The 19,190-nt window shown below is 42.2% G+C and overlaps 1 protein-coding gene across 1 annotated transcript; it reads left to right on the top strand.

The window, feature by feature from the left end:
- The first annotated feature begins 614 nt into the window (after nucleotides 1-614).
- LOC115205999 (neuroblast differentiation-associated protein AHNAK) lies at nucleotides 615-17,469 on the top strand. Its single transcript, XM_029772495.1, has 7 exons — nucleotides 615-746; nucleotides 4,782-4,837; nucleotides 4,957-5,064; nucleotides 6,258-6,380; nucleotides 6,556-6,712; nucleotides 7,161-7,354; nucleotides 7,468-17,469. The coding sequence occupies exons 1-7, from the start codon at nucleotides 668-670 to the stop codon at nucleotides 16,366-16,368; spliced, it is 9,618 nt and encodes a 3,205-aa protein (XP_029628355.1). The 5' UTR covers nucleotides 615-667; the 3' UTR covers nucleotides 16,369-17,469.
- The last annotated feature ends 1,721 nt before the right edge of the window (nucleotides 17,470-19,190 follow it).

Here is a 19,190-nt window from a genome sequence, read left to right as displayed (position 1 = left end):
ATGGGGGTCCAGCTGGCAGAATGGAGGCTATTACTCCATGTCTATCTAGGCAGGGTGGTTACTAACCACCACAGCACTCACTTTGACTATCTCAGCTCTGCAAGCAGGGCAGTTTATAACAGGCCATGAAAACGCACAGCACACTCAGTGTTAAGCTCACAACAACAGCTGCTCTCCCCAGAAGAGTCACACTTTCTCTAAATGAAGACCCCAGGCCTGTTCTTATTTGGAGCTCTAGGGATAAAAATAGCCCCACAACATCAGCTCCAGTACCCCAGATCTGAAGACAATTCCTTTTGTTATTCCACCACTTTGTTTGACTCCTCAGGGAATTTAAACAGCGTCACCAGCAGCCAGCCAGTCAGGCAATTTACATGTCGCTGAAGAAGAGTAGTCCCCTGTCTTTTTCTCAAATCTGCAGCAGGAGAAAGCTCATGCAACTCTGACTGAGTCCTGTCAAAGTTTTTGGCCCCTTCCTCCTCCTCCTATCTTGATAGTCCTGCCCCTCACCTTCCTAATATGGGGGCATCCCTTTGCCCTCGTCCAATCAGTTTTCTCGTTACGTCCCACCTAGAGATTTCCCCACTGAGGTTTCAGTGAAGGGACAGGCTGACTGGTAACAGGGTGATCAGGAGAGAGTGAGTGAGAGTTTGACAGAGAACAGTGTATGATTTCAGCTCATCAGCCTGGTGAATCTCTCCCCTCTACCCAGGGAGGAAGCACACTGAGACAGTGGTATCAACCAGGTAGGATGAGTCTCAATCTCACTACAGTGGAATTGTCTGACATCTGACTCCTTGTGACTTGTTAGATCTGAGAGTTTGTGGACAGTTCATGTGGAAGAGGGGATTGTTGCAGTGGGTAGGTGCCTGTGGTGCATGTATCTCAGGTTAGGATAGTGGCAGGACTTTTTTAACCTCAGTGTTATGGCTGTTCAAATGTTTGTACATAGTGCAGAATGGAATCAAGATCACTGGTGGTAATATACTTAAGTATTGTTCATGTCATATCTTTTCATCTAGTTATCTGCATCGTTGTTTGAGAATGTTCTTTCCCCCTTATTTTATAGAAAAGTTTGTCCAACTGTGCAAAGGGTTGTGCAGCATAGACTGCAGTCTGGAGACTGCACACCCTTAGGTATTGAGAACATAGCTATTGTTTGTTGGATAAGTGCACAGGCCATTTAGAAGGACAAATGCCACTTGTATTGTTGATAACATAGGGCTATGTCACCACACAATATGCTCAGCATGGTTGCTGCTGCCTGCTGCTGTTCCCACGTGCATAGACTACTGATAGGTAGCAGCAGCGCGCGGTTGTTTCAAACACTTCGTCTTACTTTTACACACGGGCAACAGCTGCAACCTGCCAGTCACAGGATCTGAGTGTTGCTCCCCAGCCCAACAGCTTGGGATGCCATGGCAAGGTGGGTAGAATGGCAAACCCGCTATTGAGGGCAAGACCCACCCAGGGTTAAGGCTCGGTTGGAATGACAATAACAGACATATAAGTATTGTGTAAAAGTATAAGCTGGCCTCCCAAGTGGCGCAGATGTCTAAGGCACTGCATCGCAGTGCAAAAGACGTCACTACAGACCCGGGTTTGATCCTGGGCTGTGTCGCAGCCAGCCGTGACCGGGAGACCCATGAGGTGGTGCACAATTGGCCCAGTGTCGTCCGGGTTAGGGGAGGGTTTGGCCGGCTGGGATGTTCTTGTCCCATCGTGCTCTAGCGACTCCTTGTGGCGGGCCAGGCGCAGTGCACGCTGACTGCGGTCGCCAGCTGTACGGAGTTTCCTCTGACACATTGGTGCAGCTGGCTTACGGATTAAGCGAGCACTGTGTCAAGAAGCAGTGCAGCTTGGTGGGGTCGTGTTCCCAAAGCCCTCTCCTCCCTTTGATGGCATGTGTTGAATGTCTGTGTGTGTGATCCCCCTGCCATTCCTCTGAGGGGGGGGGGGGGGGTCAAATGTGTTAATGGGACACCAGCACCATCCGTGGGGGTGGGGGGTACAGTCTGCTCTGGAGTTAACGTCACTGCACGGATCTGTTATGAATGTTATTGATATACTATGGATATATGTTTATAATACTGCATAGCGGAGGCTAATTCGGCAGCTAACCCTCCCAAAATCACGTCTGAAATAGGGAGACTGTATGGGACCCTCTACAATGCTGTGGATTTCATCCAAGCCAGAGGGTTATAGATATATCATAAGAAGGATTTTAATGGAAATATTAACGTTTATGGGAGTTTTTATTTACTGGGAAAGTGTAGGATTCTGTGGTATAATATCACAGGAATCCTATCCTGTTTGAGCTGTAGGGGAGTGTGACAGAGTTAGTATGAACTAATGTGTATAAGAAAACTAATTAGGACAGTTTCCTAGCGACAGGTTTCTTGAGCAGTGGGCGGGTCGGTAGTAGATGAGGAAGTAGTAGGGTCAAGAGGTGGTTGGGCGATTTGGAGGAAGCTGGGGAAACTCACAAGGAAACACAGTTTGACACAGGAAAACTGCCATCAAAATACACAGATTAAAGCTGGATTTAAGATGTATGCCAGTGCTTTGAATACATTATTCATCACCCAACAGTGCTATATTTGACATTATAATCTGGGTGGTTCGAGCCCTAAATGCTGATTGGCTGACAGCCGTGGTAAATCAAAGCGTATACCACGGGTATGATGAAACATTTATTTTTATTGCTCTAATTACGTTGGTATCCAGTTTACAATAGCAAAAATGCACCTCAGAGTTTTGCATTGTGCCTAAAAACAGCCTTTAGCCGTGTTATATTGGCCATATGCCACACCCCCTTGGCCTTATTGCTTAATTATCATGGGAGAAGGAAGGTTGTTTGCGTCTTGCCCTCCTTGTTGAGTAGTTATCTCACAAAATATCCCAGTTTCCTGTTTACAAAGAGATATTTCCTGTCCGCTCCAGGGTGTGGCTCATTTTTCCATCTGAGCTTTCAAAAGACAATCAGATCCTCTCTATGTCTGAACTTCAGTTCCCATAGTTCTCTTCAAAGACAGACATCTCTGTCTAAGACAATCCCATTTTCAGTTCACTGTTACATGTTAGTTTTGTGTATTCAGGTTGTGCATTACCTGACTACAGACTCTGCTAATACTCTGTCTGATTTATGTTCAGGGAGCACATGATGCTTTAGGAATCCACGTTGGGTACTACTATACCTTACCTCTCACCAGAGTCATAAGACTGATTATCTTCATGTTTAGACCAGACATGTATGTTTGTATGTATGTATTCACAAGTTACACAGACACTGAAACCGTATTTTGTCAACATGCTGAATTATTAACAGTCCAAGGCAACCACGATAAATTATAGATGTCTCCTGTTTCATAAAGTTCGTTTTTTAAATAGGATATTGTATCTGAGATATATGTACAGCGGTAAGAAAAAGTATGTGAACCCTTTGGAATGATCTGGATTTCTGCATAAATTGGTCATCAAATTAGATCTGATCTTTGTCTAAGTCACAGCAACAGACAAACAGTCTGCTTAAACTAATAACACACAAATGATTGTATTTTTATTGTCTATATTGAATAACTCATTTAAGCATTCACAGTGTAGGTTGGAAAAAGTATGTGAACCCCTAGACTAATGACTTCTCCAAAAGCTAATTGGAGTCAGGAATTACCTAACCTGGAGTACAATCATTGAGACGAGATTGGAGACGTTGGTTAGAGCTGCCCTACATTTTGAAGTGATTTGTTTGACAATCAGGTGAAAACATCATGCCTGGTTGTGTTCATGTGTTCATGGCACATTAAAAGGTAATACATTTTTACCGTTAAATGACATCTTTATGATTAGGCCCATCAAAAAATGTCAAGCTTGTGCACAAAGAGACTAGGGTGTCCCATGAAAAAAATAGAGACTTCCCTGAATGTCACGGTATAATTTGAACTCTGTTTTACCTGGGTATTATGGACACAAGCTCAAAGGTTTGTTTAATTTAGCTATGTCAAGACGTTAGAGTCATTTAGCTATTTCTTGATACCGGTATTAACGTTATATAGATCATAAAAGATCAGAAGCGCAACACCCTTATTATTGAAATGTCCAGTACTCATGAAGCATACTATCCAAGGCGGGTGTTGCTGCTTTCACAATGTTTAGCCATCTTGTACAAGAGCTCTCTGAATGTCTGTAATTTGTTCTCGTGACCGGCTGAGACACCCGACACCACCCATAGAGGCATGAGAAATATGCTGACACTGAATACTGGATCCTCCTTGACAAACACGCACACACGCATAAACACACATGCCAAAGCAGATCAAAAAGCCATCACATGAAACCCAAAAGGGTAGGAAGGACATGCATGACATTGCTGGGGAGCAAACCATATAGTGGGAAAAAGTCAAGTGCCTCCTACCTATAAGTAGAAGGGTATTGAGGGGCTAGGGTGGGTGGTGCAGGGATATGCAAAACCGTGGAAATAATTCCAAGAGTGCCATAGCAATGCACCGCAGTCTGAGAGGCCGGTCACAAAACCAAATGGTTGGAAATCGATGAGCATGCCGCAAGCTAAAACATTTTTATATAGAGAACGTGTCATCTTGTATCCATGTGTTGTATCCATGTATCCATGACATTATGTCATGCCAATGTAGAAATGGGGTCAAAGCAGACAAGTAAAGCCATTGATGATATCTATGAAGTGATGTAGTCTGGTTGAGATCTCTGATTTGTCCTCTGTCAGTGCATAACACGCCAACATTGACCCAATCTTCTTCTGTCTGCAGACTCTGACAGAGAATTAGAAGAAAGTAATGTATTTACCCAGGCCAGAGAACCAGCCGTGAGTAGCCACTATCTGGCTTTCACTTGTTCAAGAGATGCTATATACCATATATGAAGTGGTGTACTGCAGTGCTGTTTACTGACCTGTTAAACTTGGTATCTCCTGTACTGAGCCAGGTGAAAGAGAAAAGGCGGTCTCCCCCTTCGGACAGGCCTCCCACCGCCCCCCACGCCAACCCTCACCACAGTGCCTCCCCAGAAGACCAGGAGAGCCCAGAGAGAGTGGTGAGTGGAGACTGTTTGGATACCCTAACACACTCAAGCCAGGGAAGGATAGGATATGGTGAACTTTAATGTCCCCGAGGGGAAAACTGTCTTAGTGTCAGTACTAAGACAGTTTTCACACAAAGCTTATCAGTATACAAAATAGTCACTGTACATTACACACTCAACATAATACATACATTGCATGTTACCCCTGTCATGCACATTGTACACTTCACATATAGCCACATACATAATACATATTGCAAATTTCCCTTACATTCTGTCAGTGGCGTACTAACCCAGCTCACTTTATGATAGACATGGGAATGAAGGAGTGCTTAGACCTGTTCAGCTAACATGTAGGACCCTATAGCGTCTGAGGGCTGACCCTATAGCGTCTGAGAGCTGACACTCGGAATTAAGTACATGGGAGGGATCTAAATATAATTCAGGAAAGAAAACAATACACTGTGTGTTTATGGACATGCACTCACTGGCGTATAATATTTTCACGTTGCTCGTATATCCTATTTAAAAAAAAAAAAGTTGATGCATTTCAGAATTGACAACAGTATTATGCATTATAATAATGTTTATGACATATCCTCTAGTCCCCAACACCTGGTGTGCTAACACAAGATGTCAATTGTAGTTGCCACTGTGCCCTGCCACCTACTGTATGAAAACAGTGGCATCTCTGCAGAGCTTGGCGAAATGAATGGTTGTTTCGGTTGAGAAAAGTGACCAGGAGAGAGAATGACCTCAGCAGGTTTTGACTGTGTCATTGTACTTCAGTCAGTAAGGTTTGGTCAGGGCTGCAGCTCACACAACGCTTATAGAGTGTCCAAGCCCATGTGATTAGAGAAATAATGTCTCTAATCTCAGAATGAGAGTGGCTAAAATGAAGGTATTCTGTCAATCCCTAATAGGTATTTTCTCTCCATATCCCAAAGTATTCATAGGCTATTTTAATTGGTGCAAGCACAGAACACACACACACACATCAAGCTTATTGGGGTTCAATCCCCTATGCTTACAAGGTAATTTACCTGCCAAATACTTTTATCCAAAGGACTTACAGTTAACACACAATAACCTATATTGTGTGTGGCCCACGCTGGATTTGAACCCATGACGAAACTATTGTCATTACTATCACAGTTCAATCAACTGAGCCATCAGCACAGATACAATGCTTCCTTCCTTTTTAGGTTCAGAAAGAGAAACTTCATGCAGAGCTGAAGCAGGTGCTGAGTCTGAAGAGAAGCCACCTGAAAGAGACGTCTCATTTGGCCGAAGCAGAGATGGATTCTTCAACCGAGGCCCAAGCGGTGGTAAAGAGCCAAGAAACAACTAATACTCATGAAACAGTAACCACGTTGTTTGGTGATATCACTGTAGATATTTACACATGCGCAGAAAACACTCAGAATCGCGTGCCATTCTACTGTTTACATTTGAAGACAAGAGACTTGTGAGGAAACCCTCTCCTCTGGTGTGTCTTTACAGGAGGAAACTGCATCTGAGGTGGTGGAGGTTGTGATGGAGACAGAGGCTGAGGCTGGAGCCAGTGGCTACAGTGTCACAGGTGGAGGGGAGCGAGGCATCTTCATTAAGGACGTCCTTAAAGACTCCACTGCAGCAAAGCATCTTAGCCTCCAGCAAGGTAACTGGACGGGGAAATTAGAGTTGCATGAATATAAAGCTATGAGACACAGCTGAGGTAAATTAGTTATGGACTAGTTTAATAGATAGAAATAGCAATGAGAATGTCAAACAGTAAACTATTAAAACATACAATTAATTCCATACTAGAAATAACTGAAAATGTTGAAACCATCTTGTTTCTCCCCATCAGCATCCTTTCCTTGTGTAACTTCCATTAAGTGTATTGTGTAATTTATTGTAAGTAATGTCATTGATCAATCACCTTGTTTTGATGTGCATACTGTACATTATCTTGGGCAAATAGAATGTAAACATCAAAAATGCCATTCCCTTTCACATCCTCCCTTTGATTGTCAAAAGCAAACCACAACTATAAGACTTCAATATTTCCCCCAGTTCTCTTTATCTCATATTCACTTTTGTCTGGTTGATTGGTGTCCTTGCAGGAGATCAGTTGCTCAGTGCAAGAGTCTACTTTGACAATGTGAAGTATGAGGATGCCCTGAAGATCTTGCAGTGTGCAGAGCCTTACAAAGTCTCCTTTTTCCTGAAGAGGACCATCGCCGGTGCTGATGTCACCATGCACCCTGGCGCCACAAGCTTGGAACTGAAAGGACCCAAAACCAAGATGCAGAAAATGGTACGGCTATGATAGTATTTGTAATTGCCAATGTGATAATGAGATATACAACTGGGTATTCCAGATTCATCAGCTTCGTGTCCACCTAACTCATACTTGCATCTCTGTTGCAGAGTGTCAAGAGCATCAAACCTTTCAAAGCGAAGAAAAAGAGGGGAGGACATTTTGGATTGAAAAGGCTGAAGGAGAACAAGAAAGGGAGCACTGGAGCAGAGTTGGAGATGGAGGGATCACCTTCCAAGGTGGAGCTCAACCCCGTTGACGTGGAGTTTGCCTTCCCCAAGTTCAAGCTGAGGAAGGATGGGAAGGCAGAGGGAACTGAGCAGCATGGAGGAGTGGTCGCCACTGGCAGGAAGAAGAGAATGATAAGGTGTCCCAGGATGAAAGCAAATGGTGCTGAGGCGGCTACAGGAGAAGTTGACATAACAGAACCAGCGGGACAGGCTGATGCCTTCCTGCCAGACGTGCCTGGAGCTAAAGTCAAAGGAACGGGCCACAGGTTCGGAATTCATTTCCCTAAAACAAAAAAGACTAAATCAGACACTGCCTTGTCTGAAGGGTCCCTGGACCTGAAACCTCCGGATGTCAAATTCACACCACCCTCAGTGGAATTCAGTTTGCCATCTGGAAACAAGGACGTTGACCTACAGAAAACAGATGTGAAAGTCAAGGAGGGGTCAAAATTGATGCACCGAGAGGTAGAGCTTTCATTAAAACTCCCCTCAGCCTGCCACTCTGACGAAATTGATGGTGAGATAAAAGCAAAACGTTTAGCTGAAGGAGTTGAAGGGTCAACAGGCCTATCTGGCATTAAAATGCCAGCTATTGACATCTCTGCACCCAACATAGATCTACAGCTGGACACCCGGCGTACAGTGCCAGACGAGACAGAGGGACCCTTTTTTAAAGGGCCAAATATATCCATGCCCAAAACTGACATCTCATTTCCAAAGATTGGATCATCTAACATGGATTTTGAAGGTCCAGAAAAAGGTGGAACAATTTGCCTGCCAATTGTTGACATTTCCCTGCCAAAGATGATACCAGCAGAAGCCAATGTTGATGTGGAAGGACACATTGGAAAAGGAGGCAAGTTCAAAATGCCAACTTTTGATGTTTCTCTTCCAAAATTCAAGTCTTCAGAGGAGCATATGAATATAGAGGGGCCTGAAGTCAAAGGGGAGTTGAACATGCCAAAAGTTGACCTTTTACGCCCAAAAGGTAAAGCAGAGGGAGAGGTGGACATTGAAGGATACTTAGGAAAAGGAGGTAAATTTCAGATGCCCACATTTGACATTTCTCTACCAAAAATGAAGACATCAGAGAGAGAAATGAATGTAGAAGGACCTGAAGTGAAGGGTGGCAAAATTAAAATTCCCTCTATTGACATATCTCTCCCTAAAGGAAAAGCAGAGGGGAATATTAACGTTGAGGGACATTCTGGAAAAGGAGGTAGGTTCAAAATGCCCTCATGCGACATTTCTCTTCCTAAAACAAAGGGTGATGCCAGTTTAGAGGGACCTGAATTGAAAGGGGGAAAGTTTGAAATGCCCACACTTGATATTTCCCTTGCCAAAGGAAAAACAGAGGGTGAAGTCAGCATTGATGCAAATGTAGGAAAAGAGGGAAAGTTCTCTCTTCCAAAAATGAGGTCGTCAGGAACAGAAGTCGATGTAGAAGGGCCTGATGTAAAAGGAGGAAAGTTCCACATGCCACAAGTAGACATTTCACTTCCCAAAGGAAAAAGTGAAATTAACATTGAGGGAAATTCTGGAAAAAGAGGGAAGATTCAAATGTCCTCATTTGATGTCTCTCTTCCAAAAATAAAGTTACCAAAGGGTGACATGAAAATAGAAGGATCTGATGTGAAAGGCAGCACATTTCATATGCCCACTATAGATTGTTCACTTCCAACAAGAAAAACAGAAGGTGACATGAGCGTTGAAGGAGATACATCTAAAGGCGGAAAGTTTCACATGCCTTCACTTGATATTTCTGCTCCAAGAGTGAAGTTACCAGAGGGTAAAACCAAAGTAGAAGGCCCTGAAATTAAAGGTGGAAAGGTTGAGATGCCAAATATTGATGTTTCCCTTCCAAAAGGCAAAACAGCGGGAGAAGATAACATTGAAGGCCATGTCAGTAAAGGGGGCAAGTTTAAGATGCCCAAATTCGGCATTTCTTTCCCGAAATTGAAGTCACCAGAGGGTAAGGTCAACACAGAGGGACCTGAAGTCAAAGGAGGGAAGTTTAAAATGCCTACAATTGGCATTTCACTACCAAAAGGAAAAGCGGAAGGTGACATCAATGTTGAAGGAGATTCTGAAGCAGGAGGAAAATTTCATATGCCCACATGTGACATTTCTCTTCCAAAAATGAAGTCACCAGAAGCAGATATCAGTTTAGAAGGACCAGAAGTCAAGGGAGGAAAGTGTCATATGACAACAATTGACCTTTCCCTTCCCAAGGGAAAGGGAGCAATTGACACTGAAGGACATTCTGGAAAAGGAGGCAAGTTCCAAATGCCAGCATTCGATATATCACTTCCAAAAATGAAGACACCAGGTGGTGAAGTCAGACTAGAAGGCCCTGAAGTCAAAGGGGGGAACATTAATATGCCAACGATGAGCATTTCTCTTCCAAAAGGAAAAATGGAAGGAGAAGCTAAGGGACATGCAAGCAAAGGGGGCACATTTCACATGCCCTCAATTGACATTTCCCTTCCAAAAATGAAGTTGCCTGAAGGTGAAGTCAAAGTAGAAGGCCCCGAAGCCAGAGGGGGAAAGATTGAAATGCCATCAATTGATATTTCACGTCCCAAAGGAAAGATGGAGGGGGAAATTGACATTGAAGGACATTCTGGAAAAGGAGGAAGATTTCATATGCCTACATTTGACATTTCCCTTCCAAAAATGAAGTCACTAGAACCAGATGTCAGTTTAGAAGGACCGGACGTCAAAGGAGGGAAGTTTCATATGCCAACAATGGACTTTTCCCTTCCCAAGGAAAAGGGTGAGATTGACACTCAAGGACAGTCTGGAAATGGAGGCAAGTTCCAAATGCCAGCATTGGATATATCACTTCCAAAAATGAAGACACCAGAAGGAGAAGTCAGCCTAGAAGGCCCTGATGTGAAAGGTGGAAAGTTTGAAATGCCAAAGATTGATATTTCCCTTCCAAAAGGAAAAACAGAAGGGGAAATAGACATTGAAGGACATTTGGGGAAAAAAGGAACGTTTCACATGCCCACATTTGACATGTCCTTGCCAAAAATGAAGTCAAATGATGGTGACATGAAATTAGAGGGGCCAGAAGTGAAAGGTGGTAAAATACATATGCCTGCCATTGACAATTCTCTTCCAAAGGGGAAGGCAGAATGTGATCTTCAGGTTGACGTTCATGGTGGCAAAGGTGGAAAGTTCCACATGCCCTCAATTGACATTTCTCTTCCAAAAATGAAGTTGCCTGAGGGTGAAGTGAAAGTAGAAGGCCCTGAAGCCAAAGGTGGAAAGTTTGAAATTCCAACAATTGATATTACACTTCCAAAAGGAAAAGCAGAGGGAGAAATTGACATGGAAGGACATTCTGGAAAAGGAGGAAAGTTTCATATGCCAAAGTTTGATGTATCGCTACCAAAAATGAAGCTCCCAGAGGGTGACATCAAACTAGAGGGACCGGAGGGGAAAGGCAACAAAATACATATACCTAACATTGACATTTCTCTTCCTAAAGGGAAAACTGAAGAAGATCTTGAGGTTGAGGGACATGGTGGCAAAGGGGGCAAGTTTCACATGCCCTCAATTGACATTTCCCTCCCAAAAATGAAGTTGCCTGAAGGTGAAGTCAAAGTTGAAGGCCCCGAAGCCAGAGGTGGAAAGATTGAAATGCCATTGATTGATATTTCACTTCCCAAAGGAAAGATGGAGGGGGAAATTGACATTGAAGGACATTCTAGAAAAGGAGGAAGATTTCATATGCCTACATTTGACGTTTCCCTTCCAAAAATGAAGTCACTAGAACCAGATGTCAGTTTAGAAGGACCGGACATCAAAGGAGGGAAGTTTGAAATGCAAAAGATTGATATTTCACTTCCAAAAGGAAAAGCAGAGGGAGAAACTGACATTGAAGAACATTCTGGAAATGGAGGAAAGTTTCATATGACCTCATTTGATGTGTCACTACCAAAGATGAAGCACCCAGTGGGTGATGTCAAAGAAGGCCTTGAAGTCAAAGGGGGGAAGTTTAAAATGCCCAAAATCGAAGCAGAGGGTAGGAGTGGTGTCAAGTTACCAACTGTTAAACTGCCAACAGTAGACATATCTGCACCAAAGGTTGACTTAGACTCTGGGCTGTCAAAAGCTAAAGGAGATGATAGGGAAGAGATGGAGCTACTAAAAGCAGAGGGTGGTAGGCCATCCTCTGGGTCAAGTTTTGACATGCCAGATGTCTCTCTTAAAATGGCAAGATTTTCTCTCCCTAAATTTGGTGGAAAGTCTAGTGGAGATGTAAACCTAGAAGGATATGGCACAGAGGATGATATTGATATTAGCCCCCCACGAGCGGATAGTGAGGGCAGACCAGCATCAGCAGAAATACGCGGAGATGGAAAAATAGAAGGTAAACTAACGAAGCCCAAAATGAAAATGCCAATGTTTGGAATATCTAAGAAAGATGTATCAATAGCCAGCCCTGATGTGGAAATCAAGACAAAAAAAGGGAAAGTGGACATTCCAAAGCCAGGGATCAGTATAGAACATCCAGAGGACAAAACAAATAGAAAATATAGACTTAAATTCCCAAAGTTTAAGAAGTCATCTCCTAAAGGTAAACTACCAGAGGGAGAAATAGATGTCTCAATGGATAGTGGAATGAAAGGGAAAGGTGGCTTTCATGCACCCGATGATACAATCAATATGCCAAAGTTCTCCATGCCAGGGTTTGGCTCACAGGAGATAGACTTTGACAGGAGTGGACCCGGTGCTGAACTAGATGTCGAAGGAAAGGTAAAAATACCATCAGTGGAGATATCCCTGCCAGCTGCCAAAAAATCTGAGCAAGAAGTGTTACTCCCAAAGGCTGAGGTGGATGTGTCTGAGGCTGACATCAGAGATTATGAAGGAAACCTGAAAATCCCTAAAATGCCAACTATTGATGTATCAGCACCCCAAATTGACCTTGATGTAACTCTGCCTAAAATCAAGCACGAAACAAAAATTGAGGGGGAGGGAGGCAAATTTAAGATGCCAAACATCAAAATGCCTGATATAGATTTATCACTTCCTAAAGAAAAAACTGGTGACATTGATGCATCCAAGGTTGAAATTGAAGGAAGGGGTGGAAAATTCAAGATGCCTGTCATTAAAATGCCAAAGGTTGACATATCACTTCCAACAGGAAAACATAGAGCAATGGATGTATCCACAGCGGAAATTGAAGGAGAAGGTGTAAAATTCAAGATGCCACATATGGAAATGCCAAATGTTGATATATCACTTACCAAAGGAAAAAGTGGAGGGATTGAAGGGCCAGAGATGGAAATTGAAGGAGGGGGCGGAAAATTAAAAATGCCACATATGAAATTGCCAAATGTTGATATATCACTTCCAAAAGGAAAAACTGGAGATGTTAATGTACCTGCATTCGAAATTGAGGGAGATGGAAGAAAATTCAAGATGCCACATATGAAAATGCCAAATATTGCCATATCACTTCCCAAAGGAAAAGGTGGAGAGATTGAAGGGCCAGACATGGAAATTCAGGAAGAGGGAGGAAAATTCAAGATGCCACATATGAAAATGCCAAATATTGATTTATCACTTCCCAAGGGAAAAAGTGGAGAGATTGAAGGACCAGAGGTGGAAATTGAAGGAGGGGGTGGAAAATTCAAGATGCCACATATGAAAATGCCAAATATTGCCATATCACTTCCCAAAGGAAAAAGTGGAGAGATTGAAGGGCCAGACATGGAAATTCAGGGAGAGGGAGGAAAATTCAAGATGCCACATATGAAGATACCAAACGTAGACTTATCACTTCCGAAGGGAAAGTCTGGAGACATCAGTGCACCAGAAATTGAAATGGAAGGAGAAGGAGGAACATTCAAGATGCCACATATGAAAATGCCAAATATTGATATATCACTTCCGAAAGGAAAAAGTGGAGAGATTGAAGGACCAGACATGAAAATTCACGGAGAGGTAGGAAAATTCAAGATGCCACAAATTAAAATGCAAAAGGTAGACTTATCAATTTCGAAGGGAAAGTCTGGAGACATCAGTGCACCAGAAATGGAAATGGAAGGAGATAAATTCAAGAGGCCACATATGAAAATGCCAAATATTCATATATCACTTCCAAAAGGAAAAACTGGTGATGTTAATGCAACTGAATCGGAAATTGAGGGAGATGGAGGAAAATTCCAGATGCCACATATGAAAATGCCAAATATTGGTACATCACTTCCCAAAAGAAAAAGTGGAGAGATTGAAGGACCAGAGATGGACAATGAAGGAGAGGGTGGAAAATTCAAGACGCCACATATTAAAATGCCAAATGTTGATATATCACTTCCAAAAGGAAAACCTGGAGACATCAGTACACCAGAAATGGAAATGGAAGGAGGAAAATGTAAGATGCCACATATGAAAATGCCAAACATTGATATAGCACTTCCCAAAGGAAAAGGTGGAGAAATTGAAGAACCAGAGATGGAAATTGAAGGAGGGGGCAGAAAATTGAAGATGCCACATATGAAAATGCCAAATGTTGATATATCACTTCCAAAAGAAAAAACTGGAGATGTTAATGCACCTAATTTGGAAATTGAGGGAGAAGGAGGAAAATTGAAGACGCCACATATGAAAATGCCAAAGGTAGACATATCACTTCCAAAAGGAAAAATTGGAGATGTTAATGCACCTGAATTGGAAATGGATGGTGAGGGTGGAAGATATAAGATGCCAGAAATCAAACTGCCAAATATAGATATTACAATGCCAAAGGGAAATTCTGGTGACATTGATGCTGAAATTAAACAGCCCAATGCTGAGGCAGAAGGAAAGATAAAAATGCCTTTGATTGGTTTACCAAAGTATACAACTCCCAACCTTGATTTGGACATGAATGTTGGAAAACCCAACCATGGAGCTGAGGTTCATGGGAAAAGTTCAGACAAAACTGGTTCACATTCTGAGGGAGACCATAAGATGAAAATCAAAATGCCAACGATTGACATAGAGTGCCCAAAAGGAGATCTGGAGCTGGATACAGGCTTCCATAAAGCTGAGGGAAAGAAGGACAGACAAATAATAGAGTTGCCTGACTTAGACCTTAAAACATCTGATACCAAAGGTAAGGGGCCAAAAGTCAAAGGCACCAAATTCAAAATTGTAATACCAAAAATGAAGAACAATGGAGATCAAGTATTAGCTGCAGCCACAAAGAAGACTGGGAAAGAGAATGAAGGGGCCAGTGGTAGATTTATGATTAAGAAGACAAAGCTTGGCAAAGGTGCAGATGTGGCGGCAGATACGAAGGCAGGTGGTTCTGTGTTGCCAAACATCTCCCTCCCAGATGTGGGCTTCTCAGTATCCAAAGGAGCCAGCCAAGAGGATGAACGTCATGGTCCAGAGATGAGTGCTAAATTGCCAAAATTCAAACTCCCTAATGTGGAGATCTCAGGTCTCAGATCTCAGGTCAACAGCGGACAACAAGAAAACAAAGATGGTATCAAGTTTCAAATGCCAAAGGTTACTCTACCGTCTGTGGGGCTAAAGAGCAAACAAGGCTCTACCGAGCCCACTGGCACAGATGCCAGCACAGAGAATGGATTCACATTACCTAATCTTGGAATCAAAGTCCCCAAAATACCAGATATAGACTTTGATATTGGAGCATCTCAAGCTGAGGACCAAGGGGCAGATACAAGTACAAGACAAAAAATCAAAATACCCAAGTTCGGGGTGGCTTTACCTGCTATTTCTTCCCCTGAAGCTAGAGTACATTTAAAGGACCCAGAGGTTGAGTATGAAGGCCCTAAAATGCCCAAAGTTAAAAAAGCTGTATTTGTTTTGGTGAATCCCCAAACAGACCACTCCACTATGTCCACTATATGTGAAGCAAGTGTAGAGTCTGGAGAGGCTAAAATCAGATTACCAAAGATCAAAATGAAGCCATCATTTGGAAAGTCAGGATCCAAGGAAAAGAGTGTTGCTTTGAGCATTGAAGGAGACGTGGATGGAGATGACAAGTCAAAGGGAGCAAAGCAAAAAATTCCCAAAGTCACCTTCTCTCCAGGCAAAACAGGTTCATTTGATGTAACCCTAAAAGGTGAGGGGTCTAGTTCCACCCTCAATGGTAAGAAAGTTTCAACATTCCAGAATGGATCCAAGGAGGATAAAGCTAAGTTTGTGAAGCTCAAGCTTCCAAAGATAGAGTTCTCATCGCCATATTCAAAAATAGGCAGCGGAGAAGAGGACCTTGAAATGAGTGCTAAGCTTGTCAAGGAGTCCTCAGGAACTGACAGAGAAACCAAGGGGAAGAAAGTGAAATCAGGCAAAATGTCCTTCCCAGGATTTAAGAAGAAGACATCAAAAGGAGAGGAGGAAACTCAAGACAATGTGGTGTCCTCGTCGGCCAGGACAGAAATGCTATATCAGGATAGTTCAGAATCACCAACTGAGAGCAGCAAGAAGGAGCTGGAAGGAAAGCAGTCGACCTGGTTCAAAGCCCCCAAATTCAACCTGAAACCCAACTCAACAGGAATCCTCCTCATTACACCAGAAGGTTCTCCCCAGGGCAGCAGATCCTCGCTCCAATGCCAGGGTGTAGATGAAACTGCAGGTACCTTCCGGCTCCAGATGCCAAGCATGGGGTTCTCCACGCAGGAGGTGTCTGAGGAGAATGTTACCACAACAAAGGAGGGAACCATAACTGTGGTGACAAAGACGACAAAAAATACGGTAACAGAGTCCAGAACTGGTCAAACCCACACATCGCTATCCCATTGTAATTACTGAAGTCCGAAGAGATGTGAGAGTAATATATTTTCCCTCTGTCCTGATGTGATGACTGTTTTTCTAAAGGTTCCTCCATGTTTTCTTTCTATTTTAGTCTTCATCATCTTTGATAATTTGAGTGGTTTAAATCTGAATGTCAATTCATTATGTATTGTTGTTGATATATTTTTTATGCAAAAATACCACACATTTTAATTTCCCAAAGGAAATGTCTATTTTCAATGCCTTCCCATTTGATATACCGACATTTACTTTGGTATGATTGTAGAATTAGACTGACAAAGAACACAAACCAATTTACCAAAAGCAATTTGTATGTAAATACATTGACATGTTGCCTGCTTACTTAATGAAACATGTAATTATTTTCATATTACCGATGATTGGAATAGTAATAAGGATAGTAGTGATTTGTGTTAATGTAACTGAGGCTTGAGGATGGTGTGAGATTTGTGGTTTTATCATTTACTTACTTCAGCTTGTTTTTTCTTTTTGATATATGAAGATTTTTTGTAATTATACCATACATTGAAATGTAAGATTAAAGGCTTCTACAATGCAATCCATTTCAACACTCTCTATGAGAATCAAGATAAATAGACAAAACCTAAAAGAATAGGAAACTATCATCTGATATTAAGCCATGGTTTAAAGAAACAGATTGAAATATTTCAAAATTAATGCAAAACCTCTTGGACAAAACAATGTCTCAATGTCTACATTTTCCTTTTCTTTTTTGGTGAGTTAGAAAGTAGGAATTCAATGTGTGCGCTCTACTGCATGGGAAGAGTCCCAGCAATCCTCTGTCAAACAAGTTTACAAAGTTTTCCTTAACCAGATTTAATGCCTGTTGGAGCTGAAAATTTGAAATAACCATATAGAATGGTGCATGACAAGGAGAGAACATGTACATGAACAGATAACACAGTTTAACAGTGTTTATACGTATTTTACAAATACCTTTGTGCTTATGTTTTCAGTGCTTATGGCTTCACAATAAGCAGTTTTCAAAGCAAAGTGTTATCAAAGTGGCATTATCAATAATGTTGTTAAGAGATCATATTATTAATAAACCTAATATTCCAACAACAAAAAAATGAAGTTGTATTGTCTTCCAAATTATTGTCTTTCTAAGCGAACAGCACCCTCTCCTGTCAAATACAGCAGACATTTCAAACATACTTCCTCACCTTATCACAACATGGTCATGGGCCTTTTATCAATTCGATTTGTCCTGCATCCTCTCTCCTCTGTCCCCTCCTTTTGAAAAAGGTCAAAGTTAATTGAGGAGAGTCAGCGAGGAGAGTAAACATGGATGGAAATGTGCTTGCTTGAAATGAGATGGTCTTTCTCCACCAGCCTGGTTTCATAGACTAGACGTAACATAGTAAACGTAAATCCGGGACACTTTAATTATTTTGATATGTTATGTTTGATATGGTTACATAATACAGAAGGTTACTAAACAAGGGAGGGAGGGCGCATAACGCGAACTTCTAGCAAGGTATCATGAGGTATCATGGGCTCTTTGGTATTTGAGGGGAGTCGACCAAGACAGGTTTGGCCTTTTACAACAATGTCCTCTATTTGTTTGCACATTCCAGGCTAAAACAAAATGTCCCGTGCTCTCTGTTTGCACTTTGAATGCCCATGTGTCCAGCATGGATCTTCAACAACATCTCTTCTCTGAGAGTGTCAGGAATTCTGATTTTCTCTCCCTTGAAAACAATTCCATTGATCTGTGACAGTTCATCACAATGGTTCCAAAACTCTGAGATGCTATGTGGGCATTTTCTCCTCTCAGGCCATCCATCCTGTATGACTTTCCTGAGCTGTGTGAGTTGTGTGTCTTTTTCTGTTTCTGCTCGGATCCCCTTCAGTTTGTGTCACTAACAGGTAAGTTGCTGCACACAGTGTGTACCTACATCTCCATGCCTTCACCGAGGCTGCTGTCCTTGTAGGTAGGAACCTTCCTGGAGAGTGTGACAGTGACAAGGATGTCTTTGCCTGAACGGGGGAATGATTATGAAATATTATATGAAGGATCAATCTCTGTAGCCTTGGTGGGGCTGCTGCTAGCAGTTTCCTCACGATTGACTCGAGGGGCTGATGGAAACACTTACGTCTAGGCTTGGGCGATATATATACCGGGGTATTTGGAAATAGACACAGGATGTTTTTTCAATACCGTTTAAACTTTTTAGGTAAGTATCTCAGTCAACTTGTGCAATACGTTAGGAGATAAATAAGATCTCGTTCTTCATTTCACTTGTCACAATTTTTCATTATGAAGCTTACATATAGTCCCCAGTCACATGGTGTTTGTTTACAAGCACACAACAATGAGAGACTGGAGCCTTGTGAGTCACTCAGTGCTGTGCAGCACGTGCCAGGTGATCTAGTTACAGTGTGATATTCACTACTAAATGTTTAACAACTATTAAGTTAACTGTCTAAAATGTGCTAAATGCTCTGCAGTTGTGCATTTGGTTTGCTAATTTAGTAGCTAGTTAGCGATCTAGCTAAGTGGTTAGCTTCTTCCAAAATCAAGCTTTGCTTGGTAACAGCAGAGAATCCCCTCCTGGATCAAGAGCCTTGCTATCTAATATTTGTTTTATGCGTGCAGCAAACTGTGAGTAGCATTCTTTAGTTACTGGTAAAACTTTGTGAGCTGGGTTGTCTGTCCTGCAAATACATTTAGTTAGCATTCTCTATGGGATTTTGCATGTACTTGTTAGCATTGCTAACCTTCGGATTACAGAGACTCAGTGGGGTTAGAAAATAGCTCCCCTTGTGTTCAGTGCCGGTATTACCGAATATCC

This window comes from Salmo trutta, chromosome 13 (genome assembly GCF_901001165.1).
Source record: "Salmo trutta chromosome 13, fSalTru1.1, whole genome shotgun sequence".
Taxonomy (NCBI): Eukaryota; Metazoa; Chordata; class Actinopteri; order Salmoniformes; family Salmonidae; genus Salmo; species Salmo trutta.
The sequence above is the reverse complement of the archived record's forward strand: the minus strand, read 5'-3'. Positions and strand labels throughout refer to the sequence as shown.